This window comes from Podarcis vaucheri, assembly GCF_965113315.1.
Source record: "Podarcis vaucheri genome assembly, chromosome: 1".
NCBI classification, from domain to species: Eukaryota; Metazoa; Chordata; class Lepidosauria; order Squamata; family Lacertidae; genus Podarcis; species Podarcis vaucheri.
Window position 1 is genome coordinate 83,547,361 of NC_138759.1, and position 22,827 is coordinate 83,570,187.

Consider the following 22,827-nt stretch of genomic DNA (forward strand, 5'->3'; position numbering starts at 1 on the left):
GCCAAGCGGGGAGTTGCTCTGTCCTGCGCCACGTGACTTGGCACGACTCCCTCTGGAGCAAAAGGAGGGCAGATAAGGCGAGGCAAGTCGGTGCGAGAAGTGAAACCTCTTCCCACACCCGCGCTGCTTAGTGTTACTCAAGGAGAGGATTCAGGGCATTGGGGGTGGGTGGCGAGGTAGCTGCCCCTCCTCACCGCCAGATGAGCTGTCCTCCCCACATTTCCAGCTTTCATGGCCTTTGGCTCAAAAATGTGTAAAGTTATTTCCTTTAGTTTTCCAGATTGCTGTTTCTGTCATGGTGTGCTTTAGATGACATCCCTGCATTGCAGGGGGTTGGACTAGATGACCCTGGAGGTCCCTTCCTACTCTGCAGTGATTCTGCATCTCATCCGATTGTTTCAGTCCTTCCCCTGGCCTTTGAGAGAACTCTAAACAAATGTACACATGTTCCAGGGGCCTCTTTTAAAAGATCCACCTTGTACATGCCAGTGATTCTGTCTGAACTGCCGGTGCTTTTTAAATGGGTAGCTTCACTTTGTCATGTTTGTTGTATTTATCAGTTAGCTAGATGGCATTTTAAAGTATTTCACCCCCATCCTTCCTTTATCGAGGGTGCAATGAGATTAAGGGCCACTATCTGAACTACCTTGGCCATTTGATTGCCCTTTTTAGCCATTGCTGTCTTTTTTATTTGTATATATTGCTTGTTTTATGTTGTTATGGCCGTTGGCTAATGCAAATAAAGTTTATCTATGTTTAAACCCCCATTCTATAAGCTGCCTTGAAAGGTCAACTAGCTCAGGGAGACAGCATAGAAATTGATTAAATAAATAAAATACAGCTAACATCAGGAGAGAGGTGGTATGTGATTGTTCTAAACATTATTGACCCTGATTTAGAAAGCTTACCTTGCTGGCTAAGAAATTGTGTATGCAGTTTAGATACAAACGTGCAATTTGACTTGCAACTCCCAGTGTCACATGTGGTAAACACACTCACCCAAGAAAGAAGAGGTGGAGGTCCAATTCTAGAAGCAAAACGTCTACTTTGTGCATCCCATTTGCTGTTAAAGTCAGACCTCTAATTTTGCAAATGATAGAGCTACAGGGGAGCTGAGGTAGGTAGCCAAGTTTGTTGAAGAGACCAGATTTTTCAGGGTGTATAAAACAAAAAGGAATTGCAAATGAGCTACAAAGGAATTTATCTAAACTGGGTGACTGAATCCCATTTGCCAGTTTGAACTTAGTTCAAAGTGGTCAGGGTCATTTTGGTGATCTATAAATGGCTTTTGATGAAATTGTTTTTCTGGAGCTTTTTAACAGGCTGTGTCAGAGAGTGAAGATGTTGTGTATTCTCTACCACAGAGCCTTCTCCCCCTTCTCCCCCTGTAACTGTAGATAACTCTTTGTGTGGAAAAATACATAGCTCACATGTAACATTAACTCTGCCCCTCTCCAATATTGTTCTTTGGTAAGATGGTTCATTCTGAACAGAAATAATATTTTAGCCAACTATAAGGTGTATTGGATGAGGAAATCATTCCCTCTAATAGCAAACCCTAGGAGGGATGTTTGACACTGTCTTTAACTGTTTTAAAGCATCAGACAAAGACTTTCTCTTTTCACGGGTTTTTGGACCTTAGTTTGAAGTGAGACATTGTGGCCTTTTTGAGTGGGGATGGGATCTGTAAATCCTCATTTTTATTTGTGTAGCTGTGTTTTTATATTTTTATCAGATGTTCTTAATTGGTTTTAATAATGTAAGTTGCTTTGGGTCGTCACTCTGTGAGAAAAGTGACATATTTTTTGTTACTATTATTCTCAGCAGAGGGCTTTATAGGGCTTCTGGGAAACAAAGAGAATCCCAAGGTTCACAGAAGTTAAACATTTTTTTCTTTGGGGGGGTTATCTATGGGGGGAGGAACACCCCTCCAAAAAATGAAAACCAGGGAGGGGGGAAGGGAATGAAGAATCTTGGGAAGGGGCATGGCTGGCTGGAGTCTTCAAACAAGAGCACTCCATGCTACGTTTAGGTGTGCTTATGTTGTGATATTTCACACTTGATGAAGATAAAGCTGTTTTCCCCTACAAAGGGCTGTAAATGATTTTTGCTCTAGTTTCTGCTCAGGAGCTGCTGCTTTGGACAACTCTGGGTCTGTTGCAAAAAGGTCCCTTCAGGAGGTAGGGGAAATTGGGCATTGTGGGACCTCTGCTGTTTGTCCCTCAGAACCCAATATTTTCAGTAGTGGAGGGGGCTGCCCATTTCCACCCTGCTCCACACGAATTCTCCTTGAGACCTAACTCATGTCGATATTCAAAGCCCCAGATCAGTAAAAAATGAGACTTTGCTCTCTGCAATTAATTTGCAACTTTTTATGTTGGGCAACCAAGTACAGGGTAATTATTGACAGAGACATTGGTCCAGGTGAATGAACCTTAGTTTTTCATCAGGCAAGATCAGGATCATGTTATACAGTGTACAAAAACTGAACCACTCAGAATCATACAACAAGCTCTTTCTGAAACTGGAGGCTTGTACAACAGTTCTTGTTCACATCCCTCTCTCTGCTCATAAGGAGATTTGCTAGATTGGAGTCTTAGCCTGGTTGAACGTATGCCAAATAATATGCCGAAGCTTAAAAATGTTCCCAGCTAATCAGAACCTGGGCCCCCCCCCAACAAAAGGATCACTACCTACTTCAGAAGCTTACAGAAAAAGCTTCTGGATTTGAGCCAGTGTGCTGCAATAGCTAGACAAGACCAGGAGACTGAGGTAACCCTTTGCTCTGCTGAAACCCATTTAGCCATGAAGCACATTTGATGACAATGGGCCATCTTCCAGCCATTCTGCCCAATATGGCTGTTGTGAGGAGAAAAGTTCCACATAAGCTGCCTTGATCTCCTTCAAGGAAAGTTTAAGATAGCAATGTGATAAAATAAAAACAAAGACTTGTGCCATTAATAAAAAATGGTGAAGCCTGAGGGCTTCCATGAAAGACAAGCTCTCCCCCCCCCCCATATAAATACAGATAGGAGACTTTCATCACTAACCTTGACAGTCAAGTCGTCTGACACCACAAAGCTAAAATATCACACAGGTGCATAAATCCAGAAAGCAATGGTTTTAATAACTGCAAAACCAGTCAAATGTCCCATTCCATCCCTAACCCAGAAGAATACCTTTACAAGAGCAACCAGGTTATTTATGATCTTTTATATATAACCCTACAGTCTGGAAGTTGCGAATCCTCAGACAAACCCCTTTAGGGCATTGCCCTATTTCATAAAGTCTGGGGTCTGCTGCTATCCTGGAGAACGTTTAGTTTTTAAAAAGACGTCTAAGCACTTCACGCTGGAGGATTCTGCTTTGCCATCACCACAGAAAAGCAAAAGGGAGGCTTCAGCTAAGGGGCATCTGGATGCAATGTAGCCTTCTCTGGAAGAATCTGATCTCCGGGGCCAAGAGAAGCCAGGGAGCAAACCAGCAGTGCATCTGGCCAGTGCATCTCAAGAAGCCATTTTCTATTTACGGAGAGTAGGGAGGGAGACCCGTCTCGGACTCATTCCTTGGCTGCTTTGCGCTGCGTTTGGCGTTTCTGCAGCAATGCCAGTGTGTCCCGCTTCTCAATGCGACGCAATTGCTTCTTCTTTGCACGCTTCAGTTTTGCTGGATTCCGAATCTGAAGGAAGGAGCAGAAAAGAAATGACAATGGTGCTGCCAGCACTCTTGTATATGAGACTTAAGAACTCTCAGGAAGAACAAGTTTCCTATCCTCGCCAGAGGCTTCAGAACAGGGATAGACAAGACTTTGGACTTGGGGGTACATTCTTTGATTTTTACTGGATCCAGAAATCCACCAACAAGAATACCAAGGGCGAAAGATATAGTACACTTTGAATGAAAGGATTACGAGTGCAGGAGATTGATCCTGAGTACCAGAACTGAATTCACAGTTCTCCCATGCACCTGCCCTCCTCCAATACACACTCTTCATTTCATCAGTATACTTTAGGATGGATGGAGGGGTTTTTTAAGGTATGTGTGATATCACTAAACAATTGGGGGTCATGCATCTTTGGAGACGGCCTTCAAATTATCCAGAGATCTGCAAAAGAATCTTGATCTATCATTTGGCACGCACCATATTATTGTCCAAGATTGTTTTACAACATGAGACTGAAGATTTTGTGAATACATCATTATTCTTACTAATAAAAGGTAGGTAAAGGATCCCTGGACAGTTAAGTCCAGTCAAAGGCGACCGGGTTGTGGCACTCATCTTGCTTTCAGGCCGAGGGAGCTGGTGTTTGTCCACAGACAGCTTTCCGGGTCATGTGGCCAGCATGACTAAGCTGCTTCTAGCACAATGGAACCCCATGACGGAACATTACTATTTTTAATATAGATCAATTATAACTGGTATGCATGAGAGAACGATGAGTGAATCTTTGGAAAGCAGCTCTGCAATGGTGCCAGTCAGGAAAAGCAAAATATGGTGGCCAACTGCTGTAAACAGGACTGTTTTAAGCAAAACATCAGATCAACGACATCTCTTGAGAGATGAAACTGCACATCCAGAAAAGCTGTGCCCATTTGCCTAGACCTGAAAGGCACCATGATAAGGAAACAATTTATGACGTTTGAGCCACACAACCTGAAAAGGCCTTGCAATCCTGGGACCTAGAGGTATTCAGATGGGCATCCAAAAGATGATGCAAGCACTTTGCGAGCCCAGAAACTGTCCATGTCAGTCTTGCAATCCACAGATTTTAAGAATGAGGAAAATGATCCATTTATGAAACAAAGTCCTTTCAGCACCCCAAGGATAGGAGCCGTAGTCATCTGGAGGGCACCACATTGGCTACTCCTGAATTAGATACTATTCTTGCAAGATTTTGGCTCCAGCCCATTCTTGCATTGATCAGCAACTAGGATTATAGATTTTCATTCACATGGTATTGGTCTGGCTAGAGTATCACCCATTTTGCTATACAACATTATATCTCCATTACTACATTGGGCAAAAAAATCCTGCGTTGTCTTGGCTCAATAAGTGGTGGATATATAGTAATTGTAAGGTGAAATAAGCAGCCTCTCCATCATCCAACCACCACAAAGACAATTTCTAGCCTACACCTCTCTTGGCTCACTCTCACTGGAAACAAAAATGGCGTCCTAGTTTAAGCAGATTTATACGTAAAATGAGTGTGTTAGGCTAAACTCAACCTAGGGTAAGTGAGGGTTTGGATAAACTTTGTATATTTGTTAGATGAAAACATGCCCACACCTCCCCTAAACACTCCTCCTCAATTAGCGGCAACTAGGAAGCATGGTCTAACATGTCATTTCTATCAAGCTAAGTACAACACGGAGAGAACAAATGATCTGTTTATTGCAGCAGTGCTCCTCTTCTCACAGAGGGCAAATTTCTTCTTCAAGAGAAAACTAAGGACTTAAAAGGGGAAACTCACCACTTGCACAACCTCTGCCTTCCGCTCATTCTCCAGTCGTCTTCTTAAGTTTTCTTCCCTTCGCAGTTTTTTCTCCTGAAGGAGAAGACAATGAAACCAGTTATATGTATTATTTTAGAGCCACAGCAGTGGGAATCTGAACCCTGATCTCCCAGGTCCTAGTCCAACACTCTATTCACCACAGCACACTGGCTTCCGAGTACTTCTGCTATGGGACAGCTATATATATTAAATAGGCAAATAACGGGGAAAGCAAAATGTCACTTAGAGGATCTGAAATATTTTCCTTGAAGCTTGAATTTGTTTTATTCTGGATTATTTTATTTGATGTTTTAATGTGTTGGGGGGAAATCCCAAAGCAGTTTATTTTAAAATATAAGGCAGTACAGAAATGAAATGAATAATAAAAATAAAGTTAATTAGTGTGTAGATATTCTGTTGTGACGACCGTAACCCAGGTTTAAGGGCACTGAAAATTAGCTTATATTCCTGAGTTTCTAACACTGCCCAGAAGAGAGGACATGTGTCACAGCAAAGAAGACCCTCTAACAGTATTGCATAATGGATAGTCCTTGAACATGAAGGGCTTATCCAAATATCTTAACCTGTGGGCAGGACAATACTGGAGTGGGGAGGTGCTCTTTTAAGTATTTAGGTCCTAAATTTTATAAGATAAGATATCAATAAAACTTTTGGGTTCAGATTAGTAATATTTTGAAAGACAGTGCAAGTCTTTCAGTACACATATGGCTTCAGTCAGCTGCTGCACTTAATAACCAGGGAGTTGCCTTGTATGCTAACTGTAGCTTTCATGTTGTCTTCAAGGGCAGCACCGCATGCAACACACTGCAGTAATCTAAGAGGTTATCAGAACATGTATTACTGTGAAAAGTCTATCCCAGGTCCAGGAATGGCAGTACCTGGCGATCTAGTCAGAATGGGCACTCCTTAAGACAATTGGGTCTCCAGCGACAAAGATGAATCTAGGCACATCCTTGGATGACACAGCTGTTCTTTCGAAGGGGACCGACTCTATTCAGAACAGGCCACCTGCCTGCTTCCAGACCTAGGAACCACTATTCTACAGACCACTTTATATCACAATTTTCTCTCACCTCACGCTCCTTTCGTTTTTCTTCCACCAACTGCCGTGCAAAATCTTTGACTAGTTTCTTTTCCTGACGTTCCTTCATCTTGCGTTCCCAGGAGGTACGCAAAGGCTTATCCAGAGTCATGAGAGAAAACCTAGCAAGGAGAAAACGGAGCCATTACCAACCACTGCCATGAGCGTAAAACCATACAAAGGCTTCAAATGTATAGGCTTTGGCTTTAAACATATACACTATTTCCCTAAGTTTTAAACATATACACTATTTTCCTAAGTTTCTAAGTTCCTGTTCATCAGACGGGGCTACACACTTCGCAGGCCATGCTCTCCACAGACTGGCAAAGACACTGTGTAGAACAATCGAACTATTCTGTGGAAACGATTGGAGAGGGCTTATTTAAGCATTGCAAACCACCTGTGAGTCAAATTTGTTTCAAAATCAGAGCAAAAAATAACTGCACTTGCTTGTTAACCTTCAGTTTGCACCATACGCAAACGCAGTAAGTAGCGCAAAACAAGGTCCCGCCGCCTAAAGGCGAAGATCAAACTCTCACCGCTTCTTGCCGGTGTCTTTCCATACCCGCCCCGATTTAGGCTTTCCTCTGGGGATGGCGGGCGCCTCCTTCCGCTTCGTGCCCGGGGCAGCTGCCTGCGGTTTCCCTGGTCCAGCTTCTACCGAGGCGGCCGCTTCCTCGCCGTTCCCGGGCTGCTGGACCTGCTCACCTCGGTCAGTATCGGGAGGGGGCTGCTCACTCAGCGGCTCCGCTTCAGAAACAAGCGCCGACATAGCCTACTCGCCGGATCCCCCGAAAACCGCTGCTCTGCCTCCCTCCACGTGGGAGAAATACAGGGACGTCCCCCTCGGATGACGTTTCGTCCTCGAGTATATGCGTAGAGTAACGCGAGTGGTTTGTTGCGCCCAGGCGCGTGAGGGAAACGTGGGCGGAGACAGCCACCTGACCGCAATTGGCCAATTGTACTTCGGCTGCGAAGAGATGCGGTCTTACCCGTTCCGTAACAACAGTTCCGGTTTCCGGTTGTATTTGGTGTGATTCTTCACATGCGGGGCAACAGCATCGGAAATGCATGGAACTCAAAAGGGCTAGAAGTTGACCTTCTTGCAGCGCATTGAAATGATCGAAAAATTAAATAAATCAATAAATAAAAAGATTTTAAAAATAAAATAGCCCTTGATGACTGGCACACACTCACACACCCGCCAGTGCATTGCAGGAGTTGGACTAGAAGATAACCCTTGTATGCATACTGTCTTAAAGGGACTGTTGTGATTTATTTATTAAAAGGAAATTTGGCTGCAATCTACAAGTTGTTTTACTTTAGGATAAAAAGGAGTGGAGACTGTAAGCTAAAGTTTTCACTGTAGCTCTCAGCAGCACTAACTTTAATCATAAACATTTCATTTCTAGATCTGAACACCACAGAAGGAAGTAGCAGAACCTGCACACGAGCATCCATAAAAGAACAAATCACGGGGAAGCATTGAAATTTATTAACAAACCACTTCACACACCAAATGACAAATATATTTTAGTCTGAATGCAGAAGGCACATGCCAGGTGATGTATAACAACATTCAATTCAATAATCAGACCTGAGATACTATATAAAAACTAGAAAGTTGATTTGGACTAGGCACAAAAAGATTCTGATAAACACACAATGCCAGCAATATATTTATCCAAAAAATATATACAGTATGTGCAGTAGTTTAAGACAGGAGCTTATTTCCATAGATACTTTAAATGGATGCAACAATTCATCTTTATATACTTGGTTATAAATCGAAAGGCTCTCTTTTATTGGTATTTTCTGTTAAAACAAGTGCTTGCTCTTCAGTTTCACTGCTATAAAAAAAAATGATAACAATAGAAAAACTAACGCATGGGCTGTTTTTATTTTGATCATATGTTTTGTGGTTTTTCATTTTGATTTTGTTCTGTGAACTGCCCTGAGATCTCCAGTTATAGGGCAGTATATAAATCCAATAAATAATAATAATGATGATGTCTCCTAAAGTGTGCACAGTCATTATATGGACTCTGGGCTCTTTTTTCTATAACAATAATATGTCTGAGAGGATGGCCTGCCTATACCCAGCACAGTGAATTCACTGAGAAATCAAGTTATAAAGCCTATCCTGGTAGGTAAAAAAAGGTAAAGGACCCCTGGATGGCTAAGTCCAGTCAAAGGTGACTATAGGGTGTGGCGCTAATCTTGCTTTCAGGCCAAGGGAGCCAGCGTTTGTTTATAGACAGCTTTCCACGTCATGTGGCCAGCACGACTAAACCGCTGCTATGACGGAAGCCAGAGCGCATGGCAACACCGTATACCTTCCCGTCACAGCAGTACCTATTTATCTACTTGCACTGGTGTGCTTTTGAGCTGCTAGGTGGGCAGGAGCTGGGACAGAGCAACAAGAGCTCACCCTGTCACGGGGATTTGAACCGCCAACCTTCCAATCAGCAACCCGAAGGGGCTCAGTGGTTTAGACCACAGCGCTACATGTTCCCTACCTGGTAGGTATGCTTTTAGGATGTAGAGTGGTGATCGCACTGGCATTCTCGAATGCTCCCCAAGATGAACAATTCCTTGCAACTACAAAACTAGCACCTTAGGAAGAACTATTCAACCTTGTCCCCCGGAAACAGCCCTTTTGACTTCATTCTGCTGATTGCCCAAACTGCCCCACAAAGATTTAAACATTTTTTTCCTGCCTCTGGAAATAATACTGTATGATATCACAATGTGGACAAGCTTTGACAAACTTGTTTGCATGCTATGAATACGGAATCTGTCACACTGTCTTACCACTTTGGTCAACATCTCAGTTGTTACAAATGCAACACATTATCAGTGTATCTTACTACTCTTTGATCCCATCCCTTTTTATAGTGTAACAAAAGTAAACAAATTTAAGCAGATTTCTCTCTCTTTCAAATATCAGCATTTAAGTCTCCAGGTGAGGTTTCTGCATAACTTTTTTTAAGAGCATCTCCTTCATAATCTATTGAGTACTTCCATGAAGTAACTGCCTCCCAGTTACAGTAGAGGTGAGCTATCATAATCTTACCTCTAGTGAATTTTCTCAGGCAGATTTTCAGCTGTCTAAGAAACATCGCTATGGGAACCAAGGGGAACCAACATGTAGGAAGATTGGAAGCTTTTTCATACCAGTCAGAATGTTGACCTTTCTAGCTCATTATTGTCTAAAGTGACTGAAAGCAGATTTTCAAGGTTTCAGACAGTAGTTTCTGTCTGGAAATGCCAGCGACTGAGCCATTTGCATGCTGTGGCTCAGAAGCCCATCGGAAAGTCTGATTGTGGTCTGGAGAGGTAAAAGAGAACATTGTGTTCTTCTTTCCTTAACTGCCCCTGATTCTATACACTCAGAAAGAAGTCACATTCTTCACTGGTATTTATTCCGAGATTAAGCGTCCATAAGATTGCAGCATTACAGTGCAATTGTATGCATGTCTACTTAGAGGTAAGATCAATTGGGTTCAGTGAGATGTACTCCCAGGTGTGTACAAGATTGCTGCATTAGGGTACCAGGGCAACCTGAAGAATGAAAGGGATATAGCATTTGGTATGTGGGCGAAGACTTAATCTATCTTTCTTCTCTGGTTGGAGACAGGCTGAGATGCTGATGAAATGTTTTCCAGTGTGAGAATGCTTGATTTAATGTGAACTGTTCCTGTGGAAGAATATGTGTTGTGCATTCATTAAAAACCCACATCAGTTTTCCCTGCAGGAAGATCCACAAGCAGTTTTCTAACCAGCTCAAAGAGCTAGATATTTTCTCAAAAAATTCAAAGCACTTTCCCTTCCAATATAGCGTGTGCTTATATGGGTCTCATCATCACCACAGTGTCCATTTCATTACCACAAACCTAAATTTCATGTTGGAATAAGCACAAACAATCTGTTTGGGCTCTCTCTCCTCACCAAACCCAGGAGAATTTAGAGATCAGACTGTTGTCTTCCAGGAACACACAGGAAAGGCCCAAAATGTAAACTTTTTAAAAGGTACAGAGATTTCCCTTTCTTGATAATGCACAAAAGTGAAGAGAAGTCTTGGATTTGGAAAACCTTCTTTTCAGCTTATGTGGCAGGACCCATAGAGGAAGGTCACAGGCAAGTTTATAGTTTGTTTTCTCTTTCTAAAGAAAGCCAGGCAAGAGATTAGCAGGATTCCTGCAGTCCATCTTGGAAAAGGTGAAGTATCTGCAAGAAGTTCACAGCTGTGTAGCTCTAAGCAAGAGAGACCTCTATAATTGCTGCAAATGGTGTGCCAAGAAGTGCCAAGAGAAGCCTTATCACGATGCCTGGAAAAAACAACAAAAAGAGCAAAGTTGGTAATGGTTCTCTGCAAGCTTTACCCATCCTCTACCCAGACACAACTTTTGCCTCCTTCCATTATTCTAAGAGAAATGTAGGAGCCAGCCCTTTCAGGGGAGAGCCAGGTACCACTGAAATCCCTGCAAAGAGGGAAAGTGAGGATCACAAAAAATTGAAATTATTTCATTGAGATCAGATTCTGTTCAATTTTTGATGGGAAAAGGGCATAACTCAAAGCCATGTCAGGGAGGGGGGAGAGAACACATTTGAAATTTGCAGGCTACTACCAAGCTTATGATTTTCTTTCCACATAGCTGAGTGAGGAACAGTGTTGATTTAGGGCTGGGTTTGTCCCAGCCACAGCAAACCTGTGACAGAAAAAGGCAGGGATTCAGCCTCACCATCTGCCGATAGAGTTGTTGTTGTGCAGATCTGGATCCAACTACCAGGGCAGCGACAGCTATGAACAGTTCAAGAACCGAAAAGATGATAAACACCGCGTTCAGACCATATATCAGCGTCTGTGGGAAAAGGCAATAAACAGTTGCACGGGTTGCTATTTACACAGCTCCAGAATTGAAAACACAACCAAAAACCCATCGCTTGGAAGTGCAAGAGTTAACCTTCCAAAGCAGCTGAGTCCTGTGATGTCTCTTTCATTGACACCGATTTGAAAGATTCTGAAGAAGATACACAAAATCCTCCAGGGACAGGGAGGTGAACAAATCTAAAGAGGGTCTCCCTGCTGAAGCCTAATGGTTGAAAGGTTGACTTAGGCTGTGTACACATGACCAGTTTAAAACACAGCCAGGTTGTCCTTTTTTATCAATTGAAGCTGGTTTGAGGTGAAAAGTGCATACAAAGTGCATCATAAGAAAGGACAGGATAGATAATGGATAGCATCTAGTGTCGTGTGCACACTGTTTTCCATTACTTTCCATTAAATGTTTGTTCTAGACCTTGTTGGAAGGGATAATTTAGGAATATCCCTAAAGAACCTTAACTCCATTCCTGAGAATTAGGAAGATTGCAAAGGAGCTCCCCCTCCCCCATCTTCTACCCTTTCTCCAGAAAAAACAGATACTTGGGGTCCAATCACATAAGCAGGATTTAATAACTGGACCCTTGGCAGGAAAACAGGGGAGGAATAAATCTTCAAATCCAAAGAACAATGTACATTATGTATTTTTTATAGCAAGAGACCTGTACACACATTATACAATTTAAGGAACTATAACCGCCAGGTATCAATCCATTATTTCCCTCAACTACATTTTATGTAGGCTAGTGTGTTTTCCCTTTGAGAATGTTTCCTATTTCTGTTCCTACTGGAATGGTAACAAGCTCGCTTTTATTTATTTTCAGTACTGATACTCCATGCTTTTGATCCACCAGGACCCACAGAGATGTAGTATGTTAAGACAATGCAAAATAACTTTTAATCTATATATTTGCATCAAGAAAATGGCACAACTACATCAAAATGAAAGCATATCCAGTTAACACCATTCTAGCCTGACAGCTCATTCAAAACATCAGATTTTGATCTCCAGTTGAAAGACAGGCACAAGACAGCCCCCTTTTGAAAGGTCACCCCAAAGCAGCAATGCTATAACTGAAAAGGCTCTGAAAGGCAGGAAGGACATGGACCTCAGGGGCAGACTTGAGTGTACACGGGCAGGCAGCTGTGGGATGAAGTGATCCTTCAGGCATCCCGGACCCAGGCTAGCCCCACCACCCTGGCTTGGTAACAATGCAGCTGGAATAATACACTTGATACAGCAAGTCCCAATTAGAAGTGTGGCAGCATCGTTTTGCACCAAGTGACATTTCTTCAAGGCCAACCCCACACTAAGTAGCTCAATAAAACACCACCACTATTCTTTCCAAGACATCCTGGAGAGTGAGACATCCTGGAGCCAGACATCCTGGAGAGCGAGGTCAAATGGGCCTTAGAAAGCACTGCAGATAACAAGGCCAGTGGAAGTGATGATATTCCAGCTGAACTAAATTTTAAAAGATGATGCTGTTAAGGTGCTACACTCAATATGCCAGCAAATTTGGAAAACTCAGCAGCGGCCAGAGGATTGGAGAAGATCAGTCTACATCCCAATCCCAAAGAAGGCCAGTGCCAAAGAATGCTCCAACTACCGCACAATTGCACTCATTTCACACGCTAGCAAAGTTATGCGTAAAATTCTACAAGGTAGGCTCAAGCAGTATGTGGACTGAGAACTCCCAGAAGTGCAAGCTGGATTTAGAAGAGGCAGAGGAACCAAAGACCAAACTGCAAACATGCGCTGGGTTATGGAGAAAGCTAGAGAGTTCCAGAAAGACATCTACTTCTGCTTCATTGACTATGCAAAAGCCTTTGACTGTGTCGACCACAGCAAACAATGGCAAGTTCTTAAAGAAATGGGAGTGCCTGATCACCTCATCTGTCTCCTGAGAAATCTCTATGTGGGACAAGAAGCTACAGTTGGAACTGAATATGGAACAACGGATTGGTTCAAAACTGGGAAAGGAGTACGACAAGGCTGTATATTGTCTCCCTGCTTATTTAACTTATATGCAGAATTCATCATGTGAAAGGCTGGGCTGGATGAATCTCTAGCCGGAATTAAGATTACCGGAAGAAATATCAACAACCTCAGATATGCAGATGACACAACCTTGATGGCAGAAAGTGAGGAGGAATTAAAGAACCTTTTAATGAGGGTGAAAAAGGAGAGCGCAAAATATGGTTTGAAGCTCAATAAAAAAACAAACAAAGATCATGGCCACTGGTCCCATCACCTCCTGGCAAATAGAAGGGGAAGAAATGGAGGCAGTGAGAGATTTTACTTTCTTGGGCTCCATGATCACTGCAGATGGTGACAGCAGTCACGAAATTAAAAGACGCCTGCTCCTTGGGAGAAAGGCGATGGCAAACCTAGACAGCATCTTAAGAAGCAGAGACATCACCTTACCAACAAAGGTCCGTATAGTTAAAGCCATGGTTTTCCCAGTAGTGATGTATGGAAGTGAGAGCTGGACCATCAAGAAGGCTGATCGCCGAAGAATTGATGCTTTTGAATTCTGGTGCTGGAGGAGACTCTTGAGAGTCCCATGGACTGCAAGAAGATCAAACCTATCCATTCTTAAGGAAATCAGCCCTGAGTGCTCACCGGAAGGACAGATCGTGAAGCTGAGGCTCCAGTACTTTGGCCACCTCATGAGAAGATTCCCTGGAAAAGACCCTGATGTTGGGAAAGGTTGAGGGCACAAGAAGAAGGGGACGACAGAGGACGAGATGGTTAGACAGTGTTCTCGAAGCTACAAACATGAGTCTGACCAAACTGTGGGAGGCAGTGGAAGACAGGAGTGCCTGGCATGCTCTGGTCCATGGGGTCATGAAGAGTCGGACACGACTAAACGACTAAACAACATTCTTTCCAAGCTTGCCACTAACCTTGGCCCAGTATACCTGAAGGAGCATCTCCACCCCCGTTGTTCAGCCTGGACACTGAAGTCCAGTGCCGAGGGCCTTCAGGCGGTTCCCTCACTGCGAGAAGTGAGGTTACAGGGAACCAGGCAGAGGGCCTTCTCAGAAGTGACGCCCACCCTGGGGAACACCCTCCCATCAGATGTCAAGGAAATAAACAACTATCTGACTTTTAGAAGACATCTGACGGCAGCCCTGTTTAGGAAAGTTTTTAATGTTTGATGTTTCATTCTGTTTTTAATCTGTTGCGAGCTGCCCAGAGTGGCTGGGGAAACCCAGTCAGATGGGTGGGGTATAAATAATAATAATAATAATAATAATAATAATAATAATAATAATTTCATTGCCTCATTTGGACACTTCTTTAATTTTGTTTGTTTGAAGTTGAAAAGGTGATTGAGCCAGATGTTCTTTGCAGCTAATCCACAGACAGGTGCAATATGTCTCCATAGTGTGCTAAAATATCACACCAAAAAATAAATTTTATACAAAATGAATTTTGATCCACTGGGAGACACCATGTCTTTATGCTCCTTGCTGGTCACTGACAAAGTCTTATGAGGGTTAGTAGAGCCTCTCACTTGTGAATTAGCTATTTTTGGCTTCCTATAAGCCAACGGTAAGGCAGAATTTTTGACCAAACTGCGAGAGGCAGTGGAAGACAGGAGTGCCTGGCATGCTCTGGTCCATGGGGTCACGAAGAGTCGGACACGACTAAACAACTAAACAACAACACAAAGGCAGAATTATTTCATTTAGGCACAAAACCGTTCTGAAGAGTCTCTAGATGCCTGAAGCCTTTGCTGAATCAGATCACTTTTAGCAAGTTATGGACTGCTACTACATGCACATGAAGAGATGGGGAAAAACTTACCGGAATAGAATTGAAGCAATGACCATAATACATATCAGAATCGTCACACAAGTCTCCTTGTTGATGGGTTTGTGCAATCTCAGTACTATGGAGGATTACAGCAACCAATGCAGCAACACAAACTAGCAAGTTGGCAGCGGAGCTAGCTTTCACCTATATCAGTACATTGAAATAAAATAAATAAAGAGTTGCTCTATTACATCACTTCCATGTCTCTGAAAGTAATCACCTGTAGTTGGTCTCCGAATTTACAGCCTTGATTTCTTTGGAGCCCTACATATACATTCCTGAGCGATCCCTGTGCTCTAGAAGTTTGCTTTCCGGATTGCCAATATTCACAAGTTTTTTTTAAGGCTACAGATGGAGAAGCTGTGGCCCTCCAGATGCTGTTATTCCCATCAGCCCCAGCCCAAATGGCCAGTGGTCAGGGATGTTGGGAGCTGTAGTCCAAGAACATTTGGAGGACTACACTTTCCTCACCCTGTGCTAGGCAGATTGCCTGTGAAAGATTGCAGTGAATGTCCCAAATTTGGACTTTCTCAGAACAACATAGACATTATGATTGTATTAGAGAATTGTTAAACTGACTCACATATCCTACGAAAATAACCTGACCACCTCTCAGCAACTTCACCTTGCCTCCATTACAAAAATTATCTTTATTTGAGCTTTGTCTTCTTAAGGCCTTGGCCAGAACAAACCAAGGATCTGTTTGCCCAGCAAATAACCCTGAAGACGTACTGGCAACAACTTTAGACATACCTTTATCATGTCAATTTTTCGAAAAAGATACCCGGGAGAATATTTACCAGCCATTGAAGATCTCTTTTCTCCATTTCTACCAACAATGACCCAGAGATCAGGAGCTACACAGGGAAGGAAAAACCAAGAACAATCACCAGGCTGAGTCTCATTCCATACAGAAACTAGAGCACAGAGACTCTCAAGTCGGGTTGCATTGGTCAGAAAGGCCAAAACCTTCTCTAACCCCACCACCTCCTAAGCTCATGCCAACCAGAGGCTTTTTTACATTACCAACTGAGGTTAGTAACATGTGAACCAACTCAAAAGCTACCTCTGTAAAGAGTCTTAAGCTTGAGTACTAAACAAACACTGTTGTTTGGGAAGAAGATGCAAGTACCTATTAGACAGAATGGCATCTCCCCAAATAGATTTGCAGCAGAACAAACACTTGGGCAGACCACAGGCAGAGGTGTTGAGTTTTCTTCTTTGGCGATCACTCGTGGCTGAGTAAGATTGTTTTCCATGAAAACGGTCTTAACAGTGAGTCCGTGTGGAGGCCAATTCTGGATCCACATGTCCTTCCACAGTGGGGACATAGGTCTCCAGGTGGGATTTGATCACAGTGAGGGTTTGCCAAACATGCCTTCCTCTTAGCCCATTTCTCCTTTTCATCCTGAGTTCATGCGTCTTCAAAGTCCACGACACCTTTGGTAAAGGCTGTTCTCCAATTGGAGTGCTTGCAGGCTGGGTGTTTCCCAGTTATCAGTGCTTATACTACATTTTTAAAGATTTGCCTTGAGAGCGTCTTTAAACCTCTTTTATTGTCCACCAGTATTTCACTTTCCATTCTTAAGTTGGGAATAGAGTATTTGCTTTGGAAGACGATAAGGCCACAGGCAGGGGTGTTGAGTACTTCATGTCTTGGTGCACCTCAAGCACCAACAATTTATTATGGCAGAAGCTTTTGTGCACTGTAATCCACAAAAGCTTCTGCCATAATATTTCTGTTAGCCTTTTAAGGTGCTGCACGATTCATTTTTGTTTTTGCTACAACACACCAACATGGATCCCCCAATGGGAAATGGTTACCTTGGTTTAGGATTCAGCCTCTTTGTGGCTCTGGGCCTCTGTGTCTAAAATAAGAGAGGCCTCCTCAGAAGCTTTGGTAGGTGAAAGAGCCTCCAAGCCTCTCAGCCAAAGTCTGCTTACCAAGATCCCAAACCAGAAGTAGAGCCCACTCTTCACAGTCAGGGTCTTTGAATCTTCTTGTGCTGCTGTCAGGGCAACTCCAAAACATATCTCTATAGCCCCCACGACGATCTGCACAGTCTGGAGGGGAAGAACAATGGTACTGCGGATCAGTAATCGTGGACAAGTGCTATAACCCTTGCCAGCTTCACCACCACTCTCCTCCTCCACATGTTAGCGTTACCTACAAATTGTTCTGTTTCTAATCACCTCCCTCATCACTATGAGGAACGTAGAAAGCTACCTTATAGAGACAGAACATTGGGTCCCTCCAGGATTTGGGCCTAGTTTGACAAGCCTATGGGGCCTTACCCCAAGGGCCTTGGGAAGCATATTCTTGGTATTTTTGCTATAGGTTGATGCACCGTGCGATACAGTGACAGTAGTTCCTGACGTATTTGCTGTGCCTGCTTCCTGCTGGCCTGGCTGAACGACTTTTGAGATGATCCTCACGTTTCCGCATTCTGTCACAGTGGTGGACATTTCTGGACAAAAGAGAGGATAATGGACTTAGTAAGCAGGGGATGAGCAGAACAAGGTGGAACCAGAGGCTGCTTATGACATGCACATGTATGCTCTCTACAGAATGGCACCACGCCCCAGTCTGCAGTGGGAGCTATGTTCCATACATATTAGGCAACTCATCCTCCAAGTTCCTATACTTATGTGGCCTAGATGGTACCATTCACACAAAAGCGGGAGGCTTAAGGGAACCTCGAGGTTTGCAGAAGCACAAAAAACTCTAGTAAGGACCCCTTGCTCCCCCATGCCCCCCAAATGACCAGCCAAAGGAGGACTAAGCAGACACAGTGGACGCAGAATGTTACCTGGCTGTCGGCAGGTGAGACAGAATGCAGCATCCTGAAAAAGGGTGCAGCTGGCACCTTGACTAGGAGCACTCTGCATTTTGTTGCAGGACGCACTGGTAGCACTCACGAGTGGATGGCGTCTCTTTACCTAAAAGGAGGTGTTATCTTCCCGGCTCTGTTCAGTAATACCTGCAAACTCTCAAACCGATTAAGGCTGCTGGTTGGCAGCCCTGAACTATATGGCTCCACTGCGGTCACTCTGGAGAGCATCATTTAATATACAAGAATTGTGACGAGTTTCTTATGTCGTCTCCTCTCCAAAATATGCTAAAAACCTAAGAAGTCTCCATTCTCACCTGTGGCAGCAAGAACAGTTCCTTCTTTGGGGCCTGCTCAGCATTTTAACAGAGGCTGAATAGACTCCAGTTTTACTCTCACTTGCCAGCTTTGGACACTGTTGTCCATGAAAGGACATCCTTCAAAGGAAGACCTCCTGCCAGTATACTTGGAAGCCCCTTCCCTGGCCAAATATGGGCCGCAAGGGATGACTGGTGCTCTCTCACCCTGCTAACCCTAAGAACATTCTCTGGTTTCACCAAAAATGATGACAGGCTCTTCACTGTGGACAAAAAATCTCATGATAACTAATTCCTCCCTATTGCCTCATATTCTACATGGGATTGCTCAATTTGTTCTAATGTTGCAGTCCTAGCAGGAACACCCTTGGGTTCCAGAGAGGATGGTAACATATTGTAAAACAACAAGTTAGGAAAGAGCAAAAGAGCAGCAGCATCACACCAAGGGCCTAGCTCTAGCCAACAGAGCAATTCGCACACGTTAGCAATTGCATGAGTGGCATTAAAGAAATAATGCTGATTTAGCAAGCAGACCCCTGTGACATCTTAAGGGGACCAATTTATATATTTCTTCCTGCCATTGTTGCTGCCACAAAAGCCTTCTTCGTAAGGGCAATTTCCACAGTAATGCGCATGCATGAAACATTTGCGCACCAGCTGCCTTCAGTGATATGTATGCAACACCAATATTGCAGCTATGGTATCAAAAGGCAGCTGAGAAATGTGGTGGGAACAACAGGGTCACACTCCCTGCCTCTCTCCCCGAGGTCATCCGTCAGGGCACCCAAGCAAGAGTGGCCAGGGTGGGGGTGGGGATGGGGGTCAGAAGCGCATACCCGGCTTCTTATTGGATATTCCGACTGAATATAGCCTGAATATCCAGCTTTCACTTGTTTTAAAAAGTCTATTACCCTTTCACCTATGGCGATGAAATCAAAATGTGCAGGTCTACAGAGAACTTTAAGACTGTGTGCACACTGCATCCAGTATATACCACCCCTGCTGACAGGCACACAACATTAACCAAAGTCCACACCTATCTTGCCTTTTTAAAAATGAAATATTTACATTTTGATGCATTTCCCCCCCAAACCTGCATAGATCAGAATTGGGCGGTGGGGGGGGGGGAGAAGGATGTACTTGTGTTTTAAGCTGGTAATGCTTACACAGCCTAAATGCGCAAAGCTAAAATTCTGGTACAAAATGCTGACACTCTTGAGTCGCTCTTCTACTCTCTCCTTCTTCCTCTGTGTTTTAAACAACATTTTTAAAAAAGGCATTGATCTCTCTGGCGCAGACCTCCTCAGACTGGGGGTGCAACCCAGAAATAGGTTATGACAACAACCCACCTGTCCAAGACCTGTGCTCCAAATTATATATGAGGTGACTAAGACATGGCATAAAAGGAGGGTGATTTGACAAGGGGACTGTTACGAAACTGGACAAAAGCAAGCAGAGAATCAGCACAGAAGCAAATACCCTTCTGCATTTTACGTAAGACAAACAAGTCAGTCTCCAAGCAAAAGAACGCACAATTCTGACATCAGTAACGGCAATAAAAAAAACGGGGGTAAAATCTGGGGGTGGGCATTTCAACCACTTTGTAAATGATTTTAAAGTGTCCATCCTTGAACAAAGGAATTGCAGAGGGAGGCAACAGGTCATTAAGAGGTTTAATGCTGTTTAATACCCCCCCCCCATTAAAACAACGGCCTGTGATTCATTAGTTTGTCCATGTCGAGATAATGCATTACCATCAACAACTGTTTTGTGAATGGCCACAGTTAACTACGTACTTATCCCTGTTTGGACTGCCAGTCTTGTATTTCTCTGTGACCTCACTGTTATGCTCTTCCCCCATGTACTACGGAGAACACTTCACGAATCCGATGAATGGACTCTAGCCCACGAAAGCTTCTGCCAGAATACATTTGTTACTAGTCTTTAAGCTGCCGCAACCCCCTTGGCTGCTTCGGAAGCAAATGTGGAGCAGTCTATTTTTTTTTTTTTTTAAAGGCAACGATGATCAAAGACGTGAATTGATTCTCTCACGAGCTGTCAAATTCTCCTGTGAGTTTTCTTCTTTTTAGGGCGGGGGACGTTTCCTCAACTGTATCTGATGCACACATTTCCCTCCTGCCTTGAGGTTTCCACTAAGCTGCAGATTTACCCCCCACCTGCCATTCTTTCCTCCCCCAACCCCCCAAAAAGCAAGCTCATGTTGGAGCAGGGGATGCAAACAGGAGGGACAAGCTCACCTGCGATGAAGCCGTGCTCGCCTGCAAAATGAGGGGTTTGCAAAGGTTGGTCTCGCCCTTTTGGAAGGCGCGTCAGTGGAAGCCCGGATCCGTGTCTGGATAATGTTTACCGCCTCTGCTTCTCTCTTGGTGTCTCCCGTGCAAATGGTCGCGAGGGATCCTCCTAGAGCTTAGCTTTCGCCTGCCTTTCTCTCCCTGGAAACGAACGGCCAGGATCCAGCAGGGGGCAGAATGGAGCTGATAGTTGGCGTTCGTGAACTGCAGTAAACACATTCTTGCCTACCTGCCAGAACCGTTACAATTATAGCTTTGTCAAAATCGGGGGCTTGGAGAGGGATAGAGTGAGGAAAAAGAGAGGGACGCAACCTTACCGGTAGGCAACGTTATTAGCATCGATAAAGGTGCGCAAACGTTGTTTTTAGGGCGTTCAAAATGCTTTTCATGCGTTATTAAAGTCATTGTTGCAGCAGCAGCCCTGCAAGGTCGGGTAAGTATTATCCTCAAGTTGCAGATGAGCTGTGTGGTTGCTGAGGCTGAGAGGGGCTTCTCTAAGGAGTTCCTAAATAGGCTGGAAAGTTGAACTAGAGGCATTTGGTTCACTCACTCTGAGCTGTTACTCAAGAACAAAATTGTTTACAAAATTTGATATGATTCGTAAGGCTGCAGCCCTGGGAATTGTTAGGATGTGGCCCAGAGTCTTTGGAACAGGGTGCTGGATTTCTTGTCTAATCCCTCCCTTTAAAATTCATTCTTTCTTTCTTTCTTTCTTTCTTTTACTTTGCTTAAAGGGTGGCTGGGCACACTGTGTACACAATGTATATTTAAAGCACCTGATCCCCATGCAAAGTATCCTGGGAATGGTGGTTTACCTCTCACAGTTACAACTCCTAGTTCAACTACAGTTCCCCAAATTATTTTGGGGGAAGTCATGTGCTTTCAATGTATCGTGTGCATGCAGCCACAGAGCCCATGAGACTTCAGGCACCTGCCATCCTAATATACTCAGAGGCAACTTTACGTCATAGGCGTGTGCCCTAAGCTTCCAGAGTGGTTTAACAGTCAATCCCTGTTCACCAGGAACTCTTGGAATTGTGGTTCTCTGAGGGGAATAGGAGTGGTATCGTGGTGCTTTAAATGTATGGTGCAATGAAGAACTTGAGGGGATTGCCTCATGTAATAATTGCTCAAACCATGGAAAAAGGAAAGAGATTTCCTAGAAATTCAGAGGAAGGCAAAAATGAAGAGTGGGGAGAGAGAAAGCACAGCAAAAATGGCGAATGATTCAATGCTACTTTTTTCATTAAAGTTTTTATTTGCAATTTCAACATAACAAAATGTCAAAAACATATCATATTCATTATTTTCCCCCTCCCCAATATACCCTCCCTCCCCCCGAGACTTCCCTCAGCTCCTCTCTCTGATTTCTCAACACGTTATTCTCTGCATATTATAGAATTGTATAGATCTTTATATTATCTACCTACCATATTATCGATCAATAAATTTGTGTATGTTTATTCAAAGCCTGCCAAGGAGTGCAGTTCATTTTGTTGTCTTTTTAAGTAATTTGTAAAAAGTTCCCATTCTTCTTTAAAGTCACAGTTGTCCTTATCTTGCAGTTTGTATGCCAGTTTAGCCAATTCTGCATAGCTCATCTGTTTCTCTTACCGTTATCCTTGTGCTATCAATACTCTTGCCGCTGTTGTAGCATACATGAATAAATTCTTTGTTTTTCTTGGCAGGTCTTGTCCTACAATCCCTAACAGAAATGCTTCTGTTTTTTTTTACAAATGTCATTTTAAACATTTTCTTCAATTCATTATATATCATTTCCCAATTTTTAATCTCTCTACATTCCCACCACATATGATAAAAGGTCGCTTCCTTTTCTTGATTCAATGCTACATAAGGGCTCAAGTGGAGGATAGGACAGCCACTTAAAGATCACCAAAGAAGAGGACAAAATAAGACACATGTTTACAGCTTAGGGGGTAGAGCATGAGACTCTGAATTTCAGGGTCGTGGGTTCAAGCCCCACGTTTGGCAAAAGATTCCTGCATTGCAGGGGGTTGGGCTAGATGACCCTCGTGAGCATCTTCCAAGGGACAATTCTATG

At 43.5% G+C, this 22,827-nt stretch overlaps 2 protein-coding genes across 2 annotated transcripts; both read right to left on the reverse strand.

Annotated features, from left to right (window-relative positions):
* Nucleotides 1-3,106: 3,106 nt before the first annotated feature.
* On the reverse strand, nt 3,107-7,447 carry CCDC86 (coiled-coil domain containing 86). Its single transcript, XM_082221877.1, has 4 exons — nt 7,134-7,447; nt 6,587-6,716; nt 5,472-5,546; nt 3,107-3,679 (listed from the first exon to the last, which is right to left on the reverse strand). The coding sequence occupies exons 1-4, from the start codon at nt 7,364-7,366 to the stop codon at nt 3,560-3,562; spliced, it is 558 nt and encodes a 185-aa protein (XP_082078003.1). The 5' UTR covers nt 7,367-7,447; the 3' UTR covers nt 3,107-3,559.
* A 619-nt stretch (nt 7,448-8,066) lies between these two features.
* LOC309531963 (membrane-spanning 4-domains subfamily A member 15-like) lies at nt 8,067-20,884 on the reverse strand. The gene is made up of 7 exons (XM_082221858.1): nt 20,712-20,884; nt 17,601-17,773; nt 17,250-17,369; nt 16,106-16,162; nt 15,297-15,449; nt 11,340-11,459; nt 8,067-10,925 (listed from the first exon to the last, which is right to left on the reverse strand). The coding sequence occupies exons 2-7, from the start codon at nt 17,769-17,771 to the stop codon at nt 10,917-10,919; spliced, it is 630 nt and encodes a 209-aa protein (XP_082077984.1). The 5' UTR covers nt 17,772-17,773; nt 20,712-20,884; the 3' UTR covers nt 8,067-10,916.
* Nucleotides 20,885-22,827: the final 1,943 nt, after the last annotated feature.

Excerpts from the sequence above, each read along its gene's own strand:
- CCDC86 (XM_082221877.1), bottom strand. The coding sequence starts at position 7,366 with ATGTCGGCGCTTGTTTCTGAAGCGGAGCCGCTGAGTGAGCAGCCCCCT. Across the intron at positions 6,717-7,133 it reads AAAGACACCGGCAAGAAGCG|GTTTTCTCTCATGACTCTGG; the intron begins GTGAGAGTTTGA and ends TCTCCTTGCTAG. Across the intron at positions 5,547-6,586 it reads AAAAACGAAAGGAGCGTGAG|GAGAAAAAACTGCGAAGGGA; the intron begins GTGAGAGAAAAT and ends CTTCTCCTTCAG.
- LOC309531963 (XM_082221858.1), bottom strand. The coding sequence starts at position 17,771 with ATGTCCACCACTGTGACAGAATGCGGAAACGTGAGGATCATCTCAAAA. Across the intron at positions 16,163-17,249 it reads ACTTCTGGTTTGGGATCTTG|CTCCTGATCTCTGGGTCATT; the intron begins GTAAGCAGACTT and ends TTCCCTGTGTAG. Across the intron at positions 15,450-16,105 it reads AAAGAGATCTTCAATGGCTG|GTGAAAGCTAGCTCCGCTGC; the intron begins GTAAATATTCTC and ends GTACTGATATAG.